This window comes from Anabrus simplex, chromosome 2 (genome assembly GCF_040414725.1).
Source record: "Anabrus simplex isolate iqAnaSimp1 chromosome 2, ASM4041472v1, whole genome shotgun sequence".
Lineage (NCBI taxonomy): Eukaryota > Metazoa > Arthropoda > Insecta > Orthoptera > Tettigoniidae > Anabrus > Anabrus simplex.
Genome location: NC_090266.1, coordinates 680,793,732 through 680,816,236, shown reverse-complemented (window position 1 = coordinate 680,816,236; position 22,505 = coordinate 680,793,732). Strand labels below are relative to the sequence as shown.

Here is a 22,505-nt window from a genome sequence, read left to right as displayed (position 1 = left end):
CGTTTTCTAGGTTGGACATACGTGAATCTACGACGAGGTTTCTTGGAATAATCGAGGAACTATGTTATGATGTCCCCAGCAACCACTATTTTTAACTTCTTATTACAGTCTGCTGTTGGCCTCACTCTCCCAATAATAAGGTCTAGCGCTAGCCGCCCCCTCATCTCTTGTCTTCAGAAACCACTGAGAGGACATCTGTGGACAGCACATTATAAAAGTCATCACTTCCTTCCAAAGTTTTATTTCAAACATCGAGTGAACTGCATAAATTGATAGGCTATCGATGGCTTAATAATGAAATGTCGTATGGCTTTTAGTGCCGGGATATCCCAGGACGGGTTCGGCTCGCCAGGTGCAGGTCTTTCTATTTGATACCCGTAGGCGACCTGCGCGTCAGGGTGGGGATGAAATGATGATGAAGACAACACATACACCCAGCCCCCGTGCCATTGGCATTAACCAATTAAGGTTAAAATCCCCGACCCGGCCGGGAATCGAACCCGGGACCCTCTGAACCGAAGGCCAGTACGCTGACCGTTCAGCCAACGAGTCGATGGCTTAATGAAAACATTCTAAGTAAGGAAGTAAGTATTTATGTCTGCTACAAGTGGCTTACAACCGGTGGCAGCATAAAAGACACAATAGAAAAAGTACACAATAAAATGAAATACTGATTCTGGATGTCAAGCGAAAATAAAAGTAAAAATGGTGATGACGCTTTATATGAAATTGATATTAAAAATGTTTCCAGTTACACTTTTGATAACGATAAATATAAGAAAACACTAATAGAAACCTATTAACTAAGTAAAGTCAGAATTAAATTAATTCACCGTATTTTCGTAATAATAATATTAATAATACATATAAATTGTAATAATGAAGTATCAATAATAATAATAGTTATAATTATAATAGTAATAACAACAAAAACCTTAATAGCAACATAAGCTGATATCAATAAAATAATACTACTGATAATTAAGTTGAAATAAAACTGTATACCTACATTCGATCGAATATGTCAGTGGTCTGTGTGGAGTACCAAGGCATGTAGCTCCATGGTTACACAATTAAAATGTTATATAACAGCATTGTATACCACGGCCTTTGTATAACAAGAACAGGTCAAAAACAGTCAGACATTGAAAAATGTGTAGGTAATCACAAATTCAGTGTCCGTCGTTTACTTTTACTTTTCAGTGCACGACCAAGTACCGTATCCTGCGCACAAACTACTATCGAATGTTAATTGCGTAGCGTGAGGTGGCACAGTGCTCCCTTTCTAGCAGGGTGGCATCGAACAACGTGTCTAGGCACGACCTATTGGTGTGTGGTTTCCAGTCCAGCATTATTGTCATCCTCACTGCACTGCACAAAGAATTCGTGCAACACGAGTGGCGACAGTGTACTCCCACACAAGCCAATGAAGCCAGTTTTATCAACCAATTGTTGGTAGCGCATTCTTCTTCGCCTGGTCGGTAGATGCAGAGTGGGTTTCGGCCCTTGGGTTTCGTCCCTTAAGAGGCCACGGCTTGTCCGTGGTCCAACAGCACTGTACTCTGACCGACCAACCGAGCAGAGGAAAGGTGGCCACGGTTCTATTGTGGCTCTACGCCTCTGCATTCGGGAGACGGGACAGGGGCACAGGGCTGGACTTCACGCCTGGCCCCACCCCGTCGGCTGTCCTGAGAATGGTTTTCCGTGGTTTTCCATTCTCCTGCACCAAGGCGAATGCCGGGACAGTTCGTAGTATAGGCCACGGCCGCCCACCCCCTCACCTTCTCCGCACATCTCCTTCACTGTAACAACTCTCCCGGCCTGAGAGACGGCGTAACCGTCTAAGAGGCCCGCCTCCCCCTTCAGGGGAGGAATGAAAACGTTTAGTAGTAGTAGTTCCCCGCCTTTCGACAAGTTTGGGGCAGACTGCTTCGATGTATTGCCTTGCAGTCGACTAAGCCTTGCTACATTACGAATGCCAGTTAAGTAAGACTGGCTTCAAAAGCAAATCCTTTTGGGGCATTAAACTTGGATCGCAGGTCAACCAACATACAACTATTCAGAAGCTAAAAAATAAAAAATAGACATGGTGTTGGGCAGGTGGCAAATGCAAAGAGAGGGAAAATATAATAGTAACAGACTGAAATCGTGGGTTCATTTTTCTGCCTAAGATAAGTGATATATTTTTTGTAAAATTACGTAACATTTTTGAAGCATTTGAATAAATCATTCGTTTAATGGCCACTAGATGAAGTGAGGTATTACATGAACTGGTTAGCTCGATGCGCCGTGGCATTTCCCTCACACAAATCAATCTGCTACTGATTTCCAGAATTAGTTCACAGAACTTCAAGACTATGTGCCTCTCCGGAAGAGGTAGTCACATTCCTACGTTCTTCGGCCTCCTGATTGGGAATCGAACACAGTACGATATCGATTCTGATATTGACGAATTCGATTAATTCTTGACAAGGAGTTTGAAGAACTGAAAACTGAGGATTACAGTTGAAACGGCGTTAGAAGACATGCATCATCTTTCTTTCTTTCTTTCTTTTTTTTTTTTTTTTTTGCTACTTGCTTTACGTCGCACCGACACAGATAGGTCTTATGGCGACGATGGGACAGGAAAGGCCTAGGACTGGGAAGGAAGCGGCCGTGGCCTTAATTAAGGTACAGCCCCAGCATTTGCCTGGTGTGAAAATGGGAAACCACGGAAAACCATTTTCAGGGCTGCCGACAGTGGAGTTCGAACGTACTATCTCCCGAATACTATATACTGGCCGCACTTAAGCGACTGCAGCTATCGAGCTCGGTCTTTCTTTCTTTCTTTCTTTCTTTCTTTCTTTCTTTCTTAATCCGTTTACCCTATAAGGTTGCTTAGGTTGGTTATCCCCTCGGACTTAGCGTGGGATCCCATCTACATCGCCTCAAGGGCAGTGTATTGGAGCGTGAGACTTTTGGTTGGGGGATAAAACTGGGAAAGAGGACCAGTACCTCGCCTAGGTTGCTTCACCTGCTATGCTGAACAGGGGTCTTGAGGGGGAATGGGAAGATCGGAAGGGATGGTTAAGGAAGCGGCCGTGGCCTTAAGTTAGGTACCATCCCAGCATTTGCCTGGAGGAGAAGTGGGGGAAACCACTTCGAGGATGGCTGAGGTGGGAATCGAACCAGCCCCCCTCCCCGGGCTGAGTGGACCCCGTTTCATCAATCGTACCACTTTCCAAATTTCGTGGCAGAGCCGGGAATCAAACCCGGGCCTCCGAGGGTAGCAGCTAATCACATTAACGACTACACCACAGAGGCGGACACAAACAAACACACACACACACATCATCATTACTAGAAATACAACCTGATAATAGTGACAGCGGAAGCGAGGGCATATTCTGGTCCGTTTCTCGGGGATGAACAATGTACTTACAAGTTACCAGAATGTGAAGCATGCAGGCTTAATGAATCTGATAGCGATGCTATTTCAAATGAAAAAAACAAGCACAGAATGTTTCTAAAAATATCACACACTGCTGAATTACAATCCATAGAATCTATGTAAGATACCGCAAAACCTGTTGTAACCAAGGTTGAAGTTTACAGAACACAACTTTTATTGCTTCACTTTATGATATTTACACAAATAACTGAAATTTATTTTGAAGCAAAAAGGAATATTGAATCTTGAGAAAAGTTTGTCTTTATACAATATGTACAGGTTTGCAGTCTTTATATACACTTCTATCTTGAAAAGATAGTCTTTGTGAATTGACACGTTGATAGTCGAGAACTATCTGGCACACTAACATAAATGTTCATGAGAGTCCTTGTTTGTTGAAGTGCCTGAATTCCTAAAAAGCAAGTTCAATTGATTGAAGAAATTCCACCTAGCGAAACTAAGGGAGCTTGCATAAATTAGGGAATGAAAATGGCTTGTAAAAGAATTACGGGACATAGGCAGCGGAAACAGGTAAGGGAGCGGTGACCAGAGGTGAAACCTCGTACTGCCAGAAATTCAGTCCACCTGGTCGAAGCACATTTTCAAGAGGAGTAGCCTCCGTGCTCGACGTAGGGTGTATTCTGGAGCTGGACACCGGGGCAAGTGGGCTATTGAGCAGGGAGGGAGCTCCTATTTATACTACACTCGATGGTCAGGCACGCGCACTGAGGGCTGCGCGTCGAAGCTAGCAGAATGATACACAGGCGCGCGTGCAGCTGGCTGGCTGAGCGAGAAGAGAGCGCCGGACATACAACAAAACCTATTTTGGATGGTTTCATTAAACTTTGTAAAATAGTAGTTCCACTAAAATAACGTAATTCCGTAAAGAAAAATCTGCAAAAACAAAATTATTAGAGAGGGCTAGCAGTAAAGCTGCAGAAATTATTAGAATGCAAAGGGTAAATGTCTTCAACTACTTCAGTGACTGTTTCTTGGAACTTCTAGAAAACACAAGTAAAAATCACCGGCTCGTGTTTAATTGTACAGAATACTCCAGTTTCTTACCGACAGGGGAAGTCCCGCTGATGAAGACACAGTTCCATACACTCCTGGCGAGAGCCTACTCGGCGCCGATGACGGACGTATGTCCTCAGTTCGTAACCTCGCACCACCTCGAAGCTCCAAGGCCTGTCACAGAGCCTTCCATCAGCTGCTCCCATACACCTCTTCTGGGCAAAGAGAGTGAAAACCGGGAACTGCGATTTCGTCAGCGCTCCTGCACAACAAAAGGATTCCTTTACCAACACTAATTTAATGTATTGTAATATGGGAAGTAAACAGTTCACACACTACGAGCGTTAGAATGGAAGATACTGTTTCTAAACCCTACACTGACATCTGATACCTTGTGTATAGAATGACTAAAGATTTCTTTCGTATTTGGTCTGGTATACTGCTTTAACCCCGGGGCACTTTTCCCAATCTTAACCAAAAATAATTTCGATTAAAGCTTTCTGTGAATTTCTGTGAGAAGGTTTACAATGTTATGCTAGTAGTAAGTCACTGTACGCCCTAACTACTCTAAGTCGTACTGTTAAAGCATTGGAAATGATTAATTTACCGGTGAATTTGTATGTGATTACTTAGTATATGCTACACCACTTGTAATGGAAAGTAGTAATTATTATGCTACACTACTTGCAATGAATATTTTGTAAATTTTGGGTGAATTTCAGAGTGAATGCGCTACATATTTTAAATTATTTTCCTCAAATTTAGCATGAACTTCTATGGGATTGCTTTTAATTGTTACGTTACACTGTTCGTATATCATTTTACATTGTTATTATATTAGTATATTTCTTGTTTCAATGTACTTCTTTGTTTCATTATCGTGAAATTTCGTCTTTTGATATAATTTCTTGTAATGTATTATTCTTTCCTGTAATATCTTGTATTAATATGTTTGTTTGTTTGTTGTTCTATGTATTAGTTCAATTACTGGAAGTAATCATTGTCACCAGAATATCTCCCAATTGCAATGTATTTATTAACAATAATTGTTGCTGCTGCATCACGGGATGGTCTGTATCCTAGGTATTAGCCTAGGACTCGAGAGTTCAGCATAAATGGAAGACACGGAAAATCATTTTTGGTCTAGAGTAGTTTTAAATCTTCTCTCTTCCTAATAGTCCTCACAAGGCTGGGTAGGAAAATATACATATCATTCGCCCTGGATTTTATGAGAAGCTAGCTGCAAGAATGACACAGATATTGGTTTCACATAATAAAATCCAAGTCCAAATATGTAATTATTACGACATACAAAATTAAGGTTTGTTTTAAGTGCATTTTCTTAGCACGATTCCATCAATCCACTTAAGAATGCTCTACGAGTCCGAGTGGCTCAGACTGTAAACCACTGGCTTTCTCTGCCCAAGATTGCAGGTTCGATTGCGGCTCAGTCCGCAGTCCAAATGTATTTGGAGGATTCAAATGCGTCAGCTCCATGTCAATATATTTACTGACACGTTAAAGGACTCCTGCGGTACAAAATTTCAAGCTTATCGGTGTCTCCGAAAACCGTACAATTATTTAGTGGGACATAAAACAAATATAATTATTACAAAACCAAGAACGCTGTATATTCTTCTGCACAGAGGAAAACTTAATTGGCAGAGCAGAAACTTCCTGTATGTAAAGCTCACCTTTAGAAAGCACTGATAAAAGTCCTCCATCTGTAATCCTTCCTTTCGACCTTCCACATGCTGTAAGTCCTACCCACTACATTTCCTGTTGTTAAAGGTAAGGTATTTAATAGAATGCCTACCGATATCGAAGGAGAATTTTTCTGGTGGGTGGGGATGATGTAGATAATGTTAACGGAGACCGGGGCAAACTGAGGATACTAAGCTTTGGGAGGTCGTATGCTAAACAAGATTATTGTAAATCCATATTAATACATACATTACACAATACTCTGTTATAATTACTATGACCTTATAATTACACTATCCTTCCCTGCGAACCATGTGACCTTGCCGCGGTGGGGAGGCTTACGCGTCCCAATGAAGCAGATAGCCGATTAGCAGGTGCATCCACATCGGATGGGTATCTGTTGACAGACCAGACAAAACGAATGGTTCACCGGAAGGGTAGTAGCAGCCTTTCGGAAGTTGCAAGGGTGGCAGTCTGGATGATTGACTGATACGGCCTTGTAATAATACTCAACATGGCTTAGCTATGTTGATACTCATAACGGCTGAAAGCAACGGGAAACTACAGCCGTAACTAACTCCCGAGAACATGCAGCTCTCTCTGTATGAATGATGTACTCATGATATATTCCGGAGGTAAAATAGTCACCCATTCAGATCTCTGGGTGGGGACTACGTGAGAGGGAGCGATCATCAGAAAGATGGTTACTGACATTCTGCGAGTCGGAGCGCGGAATGTTAGAAGTTTGAATCGTTGTGGTAGGCTAGAGAATCTGAAAAGGGAGATGGATAGACTAAAGTTAGATGCAGTTGGTATCAGTGAAGTACGTTGGCAGGAAGAACAGCATTTTTGGTCAGGCGACTACAGAATTATCAACACAAAATCAAACAGGGGAAATGCAGGAGTTGATTTAATAATGAATAAGAAAATAGGGGAGCGAGTAAGCTACTACGCCCAGCATAGTGAACGAATTATTGTTGTCAAGATAGACACCAAACCAATGCCCACCACAATAGTGCAGGTCCATGTGCCTACTAGTTCAGCGAATGATGAGGAAATCGAAAGAATATATGAAGAGATAGAAGATTTAGTACAATATGTAAAAGGTGGCGAGAATCTAATTGTGATGGGAGACTGGAATGCAGTCGTAGGCCAAGGAAGAGAAGGTAATACAGTAGGAGATTTCGAATTGGGACAAAGGAATGAAAGAGGAAGTCGGCCGGTTGAATTCTGCACTGATCATAGTTTAGTCCTCGCTAATACTTGGTTCAAACACCACAAACGACGGCTGTATACGTGCATGAGACTTGGAGACACTGGAAAGTATCAAATAGACTTCAGTATGTTTAGGCAGAGATTCAGAAACCAGGTGTTGGATTGCAAAACTTTCCCAGGAGCCGACGTGGACACTGGCCACAACTTGTTGGTCATGAAATGCCATATGAAGTTGAAACTGAAGAAAGGAATGCAAGGAGATGGGATCTAGACAAGTTGAAAGAAAAGAGTGTGAGGGATCGTTTCAAGGAATATGTTGCACAAGGACTAAATGAAAAAGCTGAAGGAAACACAATAGAGGAAGAATGGATAGTTATGAATATGAGGTCAGTAGGGCTGCTGAAGAAATGTTAGGAAGGAAGAAAAGTTCAACTAAGAATCAGTGGATGACTCAGGAGATACTACACCTGATTGATGAACGACGAAAATACAAGAATGCAAGAAATGAAGAGGGCAGAAAAGAATACAAGCGATTAAAGAATCAAGTGGATAAAAAGTGCAAGATAGTTAAGAAGAATGGCTGAAGGAGAAGTGCAAGGATGTTGAAGGTTGTATGGTCCCAGGAAAGGTGGATGCTGCATACAGGAAAATCAAGGAAACCTTCGGAGAAAGGAAATCTGGGTGTATGAATATTAATAACTCAGATGGAAAGCCACTTCTAGGGAAAGAAGACAAAGCAGAAAGATGGCAGGAACATATCCAGAAGTTGTATCAAAGTAAAGACGTAGGTGATTTGGTTCTGGAACAAGAAGAGGCTATCGATGCTGATGAAATGGGAGACCCAATTTTGAGGTCAGAGTTTGACAGAGCTGTGAGAGATCTAACTAGGAACAAGGCACCTGGAATTGATGAAATACCCTCTGAATTACTGACTGCCTTAGGAGAAACCAGCATGGCTATTCCATCTAGTGTGTAAGATGTATGAGACAGGAGAAGTGCCATCCGAATTTCGGCAGAATGTTGTTATACCTATTCCTAAGAAAGCCGGTGTTGACAAGTGTGAAAACTACCACACTATTAGTTTAGTATCTCACGCCTGCAAAATTTTAACACATATTATTTAGAGAAGAATGGAAAGACAAGTTGAAGCTGAGTTGGGAGAAGATCAATTTGGCTTCAGAAGAAATGTAGGAACAGGTGAAGCAATCGTGACTTTACGTCTGATCTTACAGGATCGAATTATGAAGGACAAGCTCACGTACATGGCGTTAGTAGATCTAGAAAAGGCATTCGATAAAGTTGACTGGACCAAGCTACTTGAGATTCTGAAGGTGATTGGGATCAGATACCGAGAACGAAGAATTATTTACAATCTGTATAAGAATCCGTCTGCAGTGATAAGAATCGAGGGATTTAAAAAAGAAGCAGCAATTCAGAAAGGAGTGAGGTAAGGCTGCAGTTCCCCCCCCCCCCTCCTTTTCAATGTTTACGTAGAACAGGCAGTAAAGGAAATCAAAGAAGAATTTGGAAAGGGAATCACAATCCAAGGAGAGGAAATCAAAACCTTGAGATTTGCCGATGATATTGTTATTTTATCTGAGACTGCAAAAGATCTCGAGAAGTTGTTGAATGGTATGGGCGAAGTCTTGGGTAAGGAGTACAAGATGAAAATAAATAAGCCCAAAACAAAAGTAATGGAGTGCAGTCGAACGAAGGCAGGTGATGCAGGTAATATTAGATTAGGAAATGAAGTCTTAAAGGAAGAAGATGAATATTGTCACTTGTGTAGTAAAATAACTAACAATGGCAGAAGTAAGGAGGACATAAAATGCAACTAGCACAAGCAAGGAAGAGGTTTCTTAAGAAACGAAATTTGCTCACTTCAAACATTGATATAGGAATTAGGAAGATGTTTTTGAAGACTTTCAATTGGAGCGTGGCATTGTATGGAAGTGAACCATGGACGGTAACTAGCTCAGAAAGAAAGAGAATAGATGCTTTCGAAATGTGGTGTTACAAAAGAATGCTGAAGGTGAGATGGATAGATCAAATCGCAAATGAAGAGACACTGAATCGAATTGGCGAGAGGAGATCGATTTACTAAATTTGACGAGAAGAAGGGATAGAGTGATAGGACACATCTTAAGACACCCAGGACTTGTTCAGTTGGTTTTTGAAGGAAAAGCAGGCGGTGAGAACGATAGGGGTAGACCAAGGTATGAATATGACAAACAGATTAGAGCAGATGTGGGATACGATAGCTACGTAGAAATGAAAAGGTTAGCACAGGATGGGGTGGCATGGAAGCTGCATCAAACCAGTCTATGGACTGATGACTCAAACAACAACAATTACACTCTTGAAAGATGTTCCAAAGTAATTAATTAAAATTCATAACTTCAGCAAATCCTCCACATTGCCCCAGGGGAGGGGTAAGTTGACGAACCTGACGGGGCAAGATAACAAAAAATCCAAACCTATTCTAACCTACACCATACTTTGTAATATAGCTTGAAAGGGTATTTAGTATACACACATGGACAATGTCACTATAAGCATCACGTTTATGGTTATATACTTCTATAGTTCGGCACTTCAATATCAAAGATATCTTTTGATTGTAGAGAATTTAACAGTAATCACACACAAAAACTCCTCCCTCATAACTAGAACACTTCTCAGGCCACCATTCACTTCTTCTACTAAACTGAATCCAGTCTTTTTCCGGAGGATCCTCATAGGGTTCACTGCACACAGGGCACTCAAATCCGTTATTGTCCTTCGGTAGCAATGTGGATATGAAAAGAGAGCACTTTGCTGCCAGCTTCTTCTTATGCCCTTCCATTTCTTTCATTTTCTTCTCTTCGTAATAATAGGTATTTTGTAGGGGTGCTTGTTATGGCTGATGCTGATCCAGCTTGCCTGTTCCTCTTCTTGACCTCTGAGCCTTCGGCAATGGCTTCATTTCATAGATGGAAGTGCTCTAGAGGCCCTCAATAGTTGATTTTCTCCATCCTTCCGAGAAGAAGATCCTGATTGCGGTGCAGGCAATTCTGCTTCTTGCTGTGGGTTGGCATTTTCTGTTGAGACTGTAAGATCTGGCACGTGAGTGGATGGATCAGATTACGTGGAAGGTACTGGTTCTTCTGGTAAATCTCTCTCTGTCGTAGGTGCAGGGGCATAGTCGCATTCATCAAATACTTGTGGATTGAATGGTTCTATTCCAATTGCTTCGAAACCTTTTATGACATTCCTTACAGTCGCAGTTTTTGTGTAGGCTGCAGAAAAAAAACTCTTGCAATGTTTCGATAATTTATCTGATGTAGAGGATGAGACACCAGATAATTGTCACAAGCTTGGGAGTAAGCTGTCTTTAGGGGGCCAAAGAACGACACATCAAGTGGCTGCAGCCTGTGGGACGTATGTGGTGGCAATCCAATCATGACGATTCCTTTTCTCAGAAAAAAATTGTCTACCTGTAAGGAAGTGTGTGAACTATGGTTGTCCACAATCAGTAAAACAGGATCATTTTTACTGGGCTTTATATGATCGACAAAATGTTGTAAGTAAACGACAACCAGATCACTTTTTCATTTACATGCCTAACTGATCCAGGAGGAAGACCACTAAGTAGCTCTGGTTTCATTCTTTTTCTTGGAAAAATAAAAAAAGCGGTGAGTCGTACACTCCACTGGTACTCATGGCGCAAACTAGAGTGTTATTTCTGCCCCTGTCTGTGGACGTAATTTTAGCTACATATATATCACTTTTGTCTGTCTATTGGGCACAGTGGAAAGACTTGATTCATTTGCATTGAATATTGCTTGTGGCGCAAAACCATATTTTAGGTGAACTTCTCTCAATATTGAATAAAACTTTTGCACTGCAGCCTTATTGAAACCCACCATAGGCCCTTTAGAAGTTGCTTCAGGAGTTCTCATCTTAAAGTTGAAGTTCTTGAAGAAGTTACTGAGCCATTCTTCTCCAACCTTTCTTGTTGCCGGTACGTTGTTGAATGGATGAGCAATGTTGTTCGTCTCAGCAAAATCATATACCAATCTCCTGCACTGTATTTTGGTTGTTCCAAAAAGTATTTGATTTAGTTCTGTAAGGTATCTTTGTAATTCTAAAAGCTGTTCATGTAAAAATGTGTTGCAGAATCTTCCCCCATGCACTGCCAAACCTTTCTCAGCTGTATTTACATAACATCTCAGTGTAGCTTCCGTAATGCCATGTCAAGATGTAGCAGCGTTACATGACATTCCTTCTCTTACTGCTCGGAGGGCTGCAGTCATATTTTCTTCACCCAAGCTCCTCCTTTCCGTTTTGTGTTTATAATTTCTAGGCATTTCTGAAATATGAATAAAAACATGGCAAATTTCTGCTATTACTGCCATTAATAATAATAATAATAAATTTAAACAGTGATCAGGAAAATTCAGCTAATAAAATGCCATTCTTTTTCACAGCCGGTAGACGTGGGGTTAGATAACGAATTCGTCAGATTGCCCCCGTCATCTTGTCCCAGATGTTCCTTCTTACAAAACAGTATTTTTCCACTGAGCAAGGGATTAAATTTTATAACATCCTCCACAAACCAAGAACATCAGTACATGTACTAACAAAACAACTACATAACAAATTGCATAGCTCACACTATACAATCCCGAAAGCTTACTGAACTTACCTTGAATGTTATAATACTGGCGCGCGAACATACCTTACCGAGCTCGATAGCTGCAATCGCTTAAGTGCGGCCAGTATCCAGTATTCGGGAGATAGTAGGTTCGAACCCCCACTGTCCGCAGCTCTGAAGATGGTTTTCCGTGGTTTCCCATTTTCACACCAGGCAAATGCTGGGGCTGTCCCTTAATTAAGGCTACGGCTGCTTCCTTCCCCCTCCTAGACCTTTCCTGTCCTATCGTCGCTATAAGACATATCTGTGTCGGTGCGACGTAAAGCAACTAGCAAAAAGAAACATACCTTCTCCCACAACGACCACTTTAAAGCGAATGGCAAGTTCCGTTGCGAATAGCTTATAGCGCGTAAGGGTGGCACTCAAGGACACAGGTACCAACCATTTCGGTAGGTAACTAAAGGAGTTAATCATCTTGCCCTGTTCGTCAACTTTTCCCGGTCTCCCCACTCAGTGATGCACTAAGGACTGAATAACACAACGAAGGCATTACATTACAGCCGCCGCCACCATCATAGAGCGAGTTAGCTACGCGGTACTAGTTACTTAGCTGTATGCTTTCACTCAGGAAATGGTCGGCTCCATCCCCACCGCCGACTGCTCTGAAGATGGCTTTCCTAGCTTCCTGTTTTCACATCAGCCAAATATCGAGACCACAGCCACTTTCTCAGCGTCGCCGGAAACCTTCAGATGTTAGTTCAACGCTGAAAAGAAATCGGTAATAAATGGCGTAAGGCTTTTCGTGCCGGGAGTGTCCGAGGACATGTTCGGCTCGCCAGGTGCAGGTCTTTTGATATGACTCCCGTAGGCGACCTGCGCGTCTTAATGAGGATGAAATTATGATGAAGACGACACATATACCCGGTCCCCGTGCAAGCGAAATTAACGAGTGATGGTTAAAATTCCCGATCCTCCCGGGAATCGAACTCGGGACCACTGTGACCAAAGGCCAGCACAATAACCATTTATCTATGGAGCCAGACATCAGTTATAAAAAGTCATCACCACTAATTTCATTACTTACTAAGAGTTAATCGCCAGTGCATTTTATACATACGAACATACATACATACATACATACATACATACATACATACATACATACATACATACATACATACATACATACATACATACAGACAGACAGACAGACAGACAGACAGACAGACAAGCAGACATACGTCATTATAGGTTATTATGTTACTGAATGTTCAGTCTCCTTGTCTCTGTGAATAAATTAATCGCCTTCATAATATGCCATTTGCTACTAGCATCACTACATTGAAAGCGTCTACTCGTATACGTGAAACAATCGCAACTTTATTGTAGCGCAGAATACAATTTCAGGGAGCAGCATGATAATTTGATGTCAATATTTGGCAATTTAAAATAATTTACTTTTATCATACTTTTATGTGAGTGGGAAAATTTTTAAAGTTTCATTTTCCCGATTTTCCAGACTTCGTGCCCATTTCAAAATGGATTTTTAAAGAAAATGTTCAACAAGAAAGTTTTTGTGTGGGAAAGGGCTAAGGAAGAGTTTAGGATTGTATCTGAAACCATATTTAAACAGTATAGTTGCCCTGATAGATTATTTATGCTTACCCAAGCAGTGTTGCCAACTTAGCGAAATTTCCGCTTAATTTGGCGGAATTAGAAGACTGTCGGCAGAGAAATATATCATTTAGCGGACAGCGGATTTTTTTGGCGGAATTCTAGATTTATTTATAGCGGAATTTAGTGTTTTATCCATTTTACGTTTTTTTTTAATTTGTACACTAGTCTGTCTCCGACCTATTTCGTATTTGTTGTCAGGAGCTAGCAGTCACATGAGGAAAACATGTTACTTGGATTTGATGTTATGAGATCATGGTATCATCAATTTGTAATGCGTGGGGAAAGGTGCTTATCTCTTAGTTGACGAATGACGACAGATAATGAAACTGGGGAGAGTAGCATGTATATTTATGTTATGAAGGAAGACCGTTTAATGAACTGGCCTGTTCTGTGTGTGGTCTTGAGGTAGGGGATTCACCTAATTTGCAGCCGGCACTAAAACGCCTACAAGTTTTAGTTCGTCGGCTCGCGGGCAAGGAGTTAATCCCAGTGAAATTCACAAATCAAGTGTGTGCAGACATTTACTTTTATTATTATTATTATTATTATTATTATTATTATTATTATTATTATTATTATTATTATTATTATTGCTCATTTTGTTGCTCATTATTTGAGATCGGATTTCTTGGCGGAATTTTAGCGGATTTTTAGTAGTATTTAGCGGATCTTGAAAATATAAGTTGGCAACACTGTACCCAAGTAGCTTTGATTCGCACGAAGTCTCGCGACTCCAAGCTAACCTGACGCTCATTGCGGGGCCGCGCGGAAAATAATACGATGTATGCTTTTGCTTATTGTTTCTGTATGATTTTAAGTGTGTTGTAGAATGCGCTATTGTTAAAGGAAATGACGAGCATAATGGTATAGTTTAAATACAACGAGTTCAGTCAGAAAGTGCCGGCATAATAGACCACGGGCATTTAATTTCATATTTTTATTTGTCGGGATCAGGAAAATGGTAAACAGATGGTAAATCATTATGAATTTAACATGGCTAAAACTATGAAAGATGCAAACAAATCTAACATGGGTAAAGCCATGAAAATGAAACAAAATTCTAACATAGATAAAACCATTTTTTTTTTGTGCTATTTGCTTTACGTCGCACCGACACAGATAGGTCTTATGGCGACGATGGGACAGGGAAGGGTTAGGAGTGGGAGGGAAGCGGCCGTGGCCTTAATTAAGGTACAGCCTGGTGTGAAAAACCATTAAATTAAACGCAGCGAATGAAGAATTAAACAAACCCGCCAGTATTGATTCCCATATATGTTGTTGGCTATACAGTGTCCAATAAATTAAACCGTGACAATGAATACCATGAATTTCCTCCCATAAATTAAGTTATATTAATTAGCCCATACGAACGACGCCCTAATTACCATTCGCACATGTTACACATGGAATACCGGTAGTTATGTACTTCCAAGCTATGAACGATACCATCTTCTTCGTCGTCGTCGTCTTCTTCTTCTTCCACCGTTTTTCCAAGTTCTGGTGTTGTCACAGGTGCAGACTGTGTATTATTTGTAGCATATTCATTTCCACTGTGTGTGCTGATGTCACCTGGAGAGATTTTTATGTTTGTTATTATTATGTTAGTCATAAATATGTAACTTAAGTCCCAATTGACGACTAATTAAGAGCTTTATATTGTTAGTAACAATAACAACTGTTTAAATACAGATTAATTATAGTATTATGAACAATAACTGGTAAAACGTTGTTGTAATATTATCCTTAATGCACTTACCACCACCACCACTACTACTGCTACTACTAACTAATACTTTCATTCCCCTCCCTGCAGGGGTGAAATAAATTGAAATAAATGTTGGTGATTATTTAAGAGTATCTGCCAGAATATATTATTATCATTATCGTCAAAATGCTACATTAACCATAACGATGGTAATCCGAAACAATATTTAATGTTTGCTGGCTCCTGTTCTTGTTCTTATATTTATCGTACAACAAATTATCAGGGGTTATCAGGGGAGGGACGTGAAAGTATAAATCCAAGCAGTTCTCTGAACAGTTGATAGATGGCGTTAGTAGCCTACATCAACGGAGTCGACGCTGCAGTCGAGTGTATCGGTTCCATGGGTAGCTGTCTCGAACCTTCGCGACTCCGTTCGTAACTCATCCGTAGCTTTCATGTAGTGCTATATAAAATTGTCAAATTTTCTACCTTTTTCTTTTAAAAATACATTTTGGAAAGAAAAATGTACTTTAAACGTTATTTCTGCCATACATGTTCTGGGGAGGTTCTAGCACACTCGTGCTGGCTAGGTATTTTCTTGAGCAAGTTTTCCCATTCACGCAAAGGAATTCTAGGAACATTTTAAATAGCTAAGAAACAACAACGGCTACTTTTGCTTCAAAAAATTCTAGGAATAGTTAGAAACACACTCTGTGAGACCCACACAATCATTGCAGTCCGCATTGACGAAGCGACTCGTTACCCCATCAGATAGGTTTGAAACTTACCCGAACGATCGTGCAGATCTGCCTTCACTTGAATAATAATAATAATAATAATAATAATAATAATAATAATAATAATAATAATAATAATAATAAAACATAAGATGTATCCTTATGAATTATGAAACGTTTTACTTCATGTAATGTGCTCGTGTTGGAATGTGTGGAGAGCCCAACCAGAAGATTTCTCTGACCGCACATCCTTGACAAGCTCACTTAGAACTCAGGACTAGCTGTACTTGCGAAGGCAAAATAAGAAAAGAGGGATTTTCAGCTGCATCTCAGTTCTCGTTATAGTTGTATTGTAATTGAAAATAAAACTGATTTGAACATTACTTTTCAACCCTGTAACAAGAATTCGCGTGTGCTAAGTAGGATGTACACGCAAAGGTTTGCGATCTAAACTCAAAAACATTATTATTACTACTATCATTATTATTATTATTAAACTATATTTGTTAGGCGAAGTACAAATCCCAGTGCAATGTTGGAAACTGCTGTCAGAACGCACAGGTTAATAGGTCTCGTTCTGATTTGATAGCTAATGTAGTCTAATGATAACAAACATCTAGAGGTTTATTTGAATTGGTGAAATTGGAAAACTGGGAAACATCAAACATTTTTCTCTAAAATTAAAGTATATCACTAACCTCCTCCAAATTTTTGAGCGCAAAAATATATTCATTCGGTGCGGCTATTTTGACATTTATTTCATACCATATTGGCATTCAGATGTTTAGGTTCTTCTAAATAATGTGGATACTTTAGTTACTTACCGCACCCAACTTCCATCAATATAAAAACTCTCTCAATTGATATAAAATGGTAACTTAGATACTTAGCAGATGGCTACACTGCGTCATGTGGGCGAGTTAGTACATCTATCGACTGGTTTTTGAATGATATCGATCATGGATAGCATCGACTCATTGAATTTATTCTAACTCATTAGTTGTTATTTAAATAGTCGCATCGATTCGTACGAAAAACCCTCTGTCCGCGACAAACTGTGGATGCGACAACTGTTTAAACTATTTATTTGATGCATAAACCCCTCAAGTCCTGGACGTTGAAGGGGGGGGGGGGGCGGGGGGAGTAATCGAATTGTTAGGTTGGCGACATGTCGCGCATTTCTGCTCTTTTCTCTTTCTTCTCGGGTTCTTGCTGGACATTCACTGCAGTATTTGTGTTAATGGCACCACCAGTCAGAGGTGAGGTGACTGCGACTAAACGAAAGATCGGTGTGATTTAGAAACGTGACGGATTATAAGGAAGTAGATTTAAAAACCAACTACAGTACAAATGTAAAAATTGTTTTAGTCAGGTCACCCTGAAATTAAAGTACTATATTTGTTTTACTGGAAAATTTTCAATTATAGTTTCAATTTAAAATTTGGTCAACCCCAAGTTGCTACATGCTGTGTCTGTGAAGAATTTAAAGTCAAATGAAAAGTCCCAACTTAAATGCCAACGCTAAGAGTGAAGCAACAGCAGAGCAAGTAGTTCACGGAAGAAGAACCGACATGTTTTACAAGAAAATGGACCATACAGTATGAAAAATATGTGCCGAGAACTTGAAGATGTTGCCGGCATATGGGTTGAATACATGCAAACTACTACTTCTAGTAGGTTACGCCTACTCTTTGGCCAGGAGAGTTGCGGCACATGCCAGTTATCCCCATTCAGGACACATTCTATTTGCGTGGACTTACAATGTTTTCAGCCGGCCCCGTGCTGTAGGGGCAGCGTGTCTTCCTCTCACCCGGGTTCGATTCCCGGCCAGGTCAGGGATTTTTACCTGGACCTGAGGGCTGGTCCGAGGTCCACTCAGCCTACGTGATTAGAATTGAGGAGCTATCTGACGGTGAGATAGCGGCCCCGGTCTAGAATGCCAAGAATAACGACCGAGAGGATTCGTCGTGCTGACCACACGACACTTCGTAATCTGCAGGCCTTCGGGCTGAGCAGCGGTCGCTTGGTAGGCCAAGGCCCTTCAAGGGCTGTAGTGCCATGGGGTTTGGTTTGGTTACAATGTTTTCAATATTAATTATTTAAAATCTGACAATGCCGTTTTCTATACATTCGATTAAACAACAGATAAAAAGAAGTCCCAGTGAAGTGTGTTCATTCATCCTCAGTTAACATCAATGTAGGCTATATGTTACCACGCGCATTAGGCATTTCTTTATTTTCTCCGATGACTGCGCTGGCCAGAACGAAAATCATTATGACATCCAGCTCATGTTGGCATTGGTAGCAAAATAAATGTTTGATTCAATACTGCAATATTTTCCAATTAATAAAGGCACAGCTACCTTCGCTGTGACAGAGATTTCAGTGTTGTGAAGCTAACTGAAGAACAAAAATTAAAGTACTTGACACTGGATTACCCAGAGTTCTAGCTTTAAAAGTGCTTCCACGGTACTCATGGTTCAGAAAGAAAAAAAAATGCTCGATTTCAAATTTTGTCGGCCAGCACATTATCAGAAAAAAATCTGTGGAGTCCTGGGATCTCCCGGCACTAACAGCCATACGCCATTTCATTTCATCATCACCATCATCATAATCATCATCATCACCACCATCAACATCATCATCACTACCTAATTGCAGAGTTTACATCCAAACTAGCTTTCCCTGTTGAAGTGGCAATGAATAGTGACAAAAATGATGACCGATTTAAAAAAAATGCAGCTTACATTCCTCGCTCTCCAGAAATTCAATCCTTTAAGGACATTTCTCTTCAAAATCCACTTAGGTGCCTCAATAATAGTAATGTAAGTTATACTGGACAGAAATGTATTCTTGTGTTATGGTATTTTAATACAATGTACTCTCTCTCTGTATGCGTTGTATGTCTGTCTGAAGCAGAAACCCCTTACGTCCAACAAGTTTAATACGAGTACATTAAATCTCCGAGCTTCTGTATAATAACGGGAAGCCTCCAATTTTACAGAAAATATGTGCTTCCAATCCACGCACGAGTGAAGTCGTAATATCATTTTTCAAAACGACCTTTCACATAAGAACGAAGGATATTATTATCATTATCATTATTATTATTATTATTATTATTATTATTATTATTATTATTATTTTGACCGTGCAAAGGCAGCATAATTATTAGTCTTTTAATCGAAGGCTGGAATGAATGGTTTGACGAAACATAACTGTCTCTGTATAATAAGTAGAATTTAACTTTTGAATCAAAAGGCTTAAATAAACATAAAAGACGAGAAGACCCTATAGATTTTATATGTAATTACGTTTATTTTGTTTAGTGGTATTATTAATAAGTGTATTATCGTATTTTATTGGGGTGACATAAAGATAAATACAACTCTTTCTAATTAAGGCATTGATTTATGGATGATTGATCCGTTAATAACGATTATAAGATAACGTTACCTTAGGGATAACAGCGTAATTTTTCTGAGAGTTCTTATCGACAAAAAAGATTGAGATCTCGATGTTGGATTAAGGAATATGATTAGGTGTAGAAGTTTAAAAAATAAGTCTGTTCGATTTTTGAATCCTTACATGATCTGAGTTCAAACCGGTGTAAGCCAGGCCGGTTTCTATCTTTATAGTGGATGAATGTTTCAGTACGAAAGGACCAAATATTCAAAATAATTTTTAATTGAAATGATGAATATTAATACTACACTTTGGCAGAGAAGTGCATTGAATTTAGAATTCAAAAATGTAAGAGTATTACAGGTAATACTGATATTATAGGTGTTGATGAGAATACTAGGTGTTATTATGTTAATTATTTGTGTATTAACTGGGGTAGCATTTCTACTTTATTGGAGTGTAAGGCTTTAGGTTATATTCAAATTCGTAAAGGAAAAAATAAAGTAGGATTTATTGGGTTACCCCAACCCTTTGCTGATGCAATTAAATTATTTTCTAAGGAAGGAACATATCCGATAACATCAAACTATTTGATGTATTATTAGCGAGGGATTCCTCCTCTAGTAAAGTGTAAGATGATAAATTTATCACACCCTATGACGAAACCAGTATTTTCAAGGGGCCAGAATTACAATGAATTAGACGAGATTAGTTGTGGTTCGTGAGGAAAGAGTTGAAATAAGTAATGAGGGAAAGCTACTGTATCGTAAGTCTATAAGCGCACCATACACACAATACCGGTAACGGAAGTTCTTGAGGTAGGGTTGTAAATTCTTGCCCTAGATCTCAAGTTTCCTTCCTGTAATGATGGGCTATAACAAGAACCCGTTAGCTGGAGAGTCCCGCTGCATCCTCTTCAAGAAATTGCCTCGTGCACCCAGCGCGAGCTGTGGTACAAACACCTGTCTTACGAGTGATAGAGCACGTTCTGTGTAGCCATGTCATGCTCGTTCATCAGGATTTTGTCTCCTGTGCAGAAGAATTCGGGGATGGATACCCGCTCAATCGGTTCGCATTTAAGACGTGTAAGGACATCTGGACTTAGCTCAGTTTGTAGGTCCATAACTAGGAAACTAGTTTGTTCACAGTTTAACACCAAAACACATACATAATATCAGCTATCCCTCAGTTCATCAACAGGGATGCAAATAGCAACAAATTATTTTAAAATTTGTCCGGCTCCATGGCTGAATGGTTAACATGTTGGCCTTCGGCTCAGTGGTACCGGGTTCAATTCCGGGACGGGCCGGAGATTTTAACTTTCATTGGTTAATTCCAAAGGTCGGAGGGCTGGGTGTGTGTGCCGTCTTCAGAATTATAATTCATCATAGGCAGGGCCTCATCCTCACAGACTCGCAGGTCGCCTACACGGCGTCAACTCGAAATACCTGTACCAGGCCACTTCGGAGGTCACACGCCATCGTTATTATTATTATGTTTTTTTGCAAGTTGCTTTACGTCGCACCGACACAGATAGGTCTTATATTATTATTATTATTTTTTTTTTTTCGCTAGTTGCTTTACGTCGCACCGACACAGATAGGTCTTATGGCGACGATGGGATAGGAAAGGGCTAGGAGTGGGAAGGAAGCGGCCATGGCTTTAATTAAGGTACAGCCCCAGCATTTGCCTGGTGTGAAAATGGGAAACCATGGAAAACCATTTTCAGGGCTGCCGACAGTGGGGTTCGAACCTACTATCTCCTGAATACTGGATACTGGCCGCACTTAAGCGACTGCAGCTATCGAGCTCGGTCATTATTATTATTATTATTATTATTATTATTATTATTATTATTATTATTATTATTATAAAAATGGACATTTCTGCAACAATTTTCACGGAAGACATTATTTTTATATATTTATTGTGTGACGACATAGTTATTTGCGTTCCAAGGGCTGAAAGTAAGGCGTTGTTTTTTATTTTTTTATTTGCTTTACGTCGCACCGACACAGATAGGTCTTATGGCGACGATGGGATAGGAAAGACCTAGGAATGGGAAGGAAACGGCCGTGGCCTTGATTAAGGTACAGCCCCAGCATTTGCCTGGTGTGAAAATGGGAAACCACGGAAAACCATTAAGTAAGGTTTTACCAATGAGTTAAAATGAATTCAAAGAGTCGATGGTATCCATAATGGATGTCATTCAAGAACCACTCGATGTATGTACTGACTCGCCCACATGACGCAGTGTAGCCATCTGCTAAGTATTTAAGTAACTACTTTACATGAATTGAGAAAGGGTTTTTATGTTGATGAAGTTGAGTGCGGTTAGTAACTACAGCATCCACATTATTTAGCAGAACGTGAACGTCGATATGGTACGAAATAAATGCATTTTACCTGTGAAATTTGGCGCCCCGAAAGAAAAGTTTTGCTCTCAAAAATTTGGAGGTAGTGCTATACTTACATTTTAGAGAAAAATGTACTATTTGCAAGTCTTCCTTGTAGTTGTCAGGCAATTATGGAAGTGTACTGAATTTGGTTGCTCTAGGTCTTCTGTTTCATGAGAAAAGTGAACTGGTGCCTAAAAATTAAAAGATGTCATTTTCAGAAATATTGATAGACGAGTGTGTAAAAGACTGTTGATCAGAAGTGGCTGTAAACTCAGTATTTGAAGTTTATCAGGCATAATTTTGTAAAAAGCGTGTGCCTCTGAGAGGCTGGACTGTAGTAATTTTTGGATGTCAATCTCCTGGGATGTAAATTAGTGGAGCAAACATGCCCTTATAATAGTGTACCTAATCAGACCTATAATGCCCATACCTTATATACGGTATTATCTTGTTATTGTACCTGATTTTTGGACTTATAGTCCGCTGTTGCTACCAGAGATGAGCCCATTTGTTGTTGTTTGTTCCAAATCTGAAATTTCAAAAATTAAAAAAGGAAAGAAATGGAATTTCAAAATTTTAGTGC

At 40.0% G+C, this 22,505-nt stretch overlaps 1 protein-coding gene across 1 annotated transcript in view; it reads right to left on the bottom strand.

Moving 5' to 3' along the window:
• The window catches only part of LOC136863031 (uncharacterized), a 129,993-nt gene that overhangs the window by 91,280 nt on the left and 16,208 nt on the right, over positions 1-22,505 (bottom strand). The window contains exon 2 of the mRNA XM_067139350.2: positions 4,496-4,706. Within this exon, the coding sequence (XP_066995451.2) occupies positions 4,496-4,706 (211 nt within the window). The remainder of the gene's footprint in view (positions 1-4,495; positions 4,707-22,505) is intronic.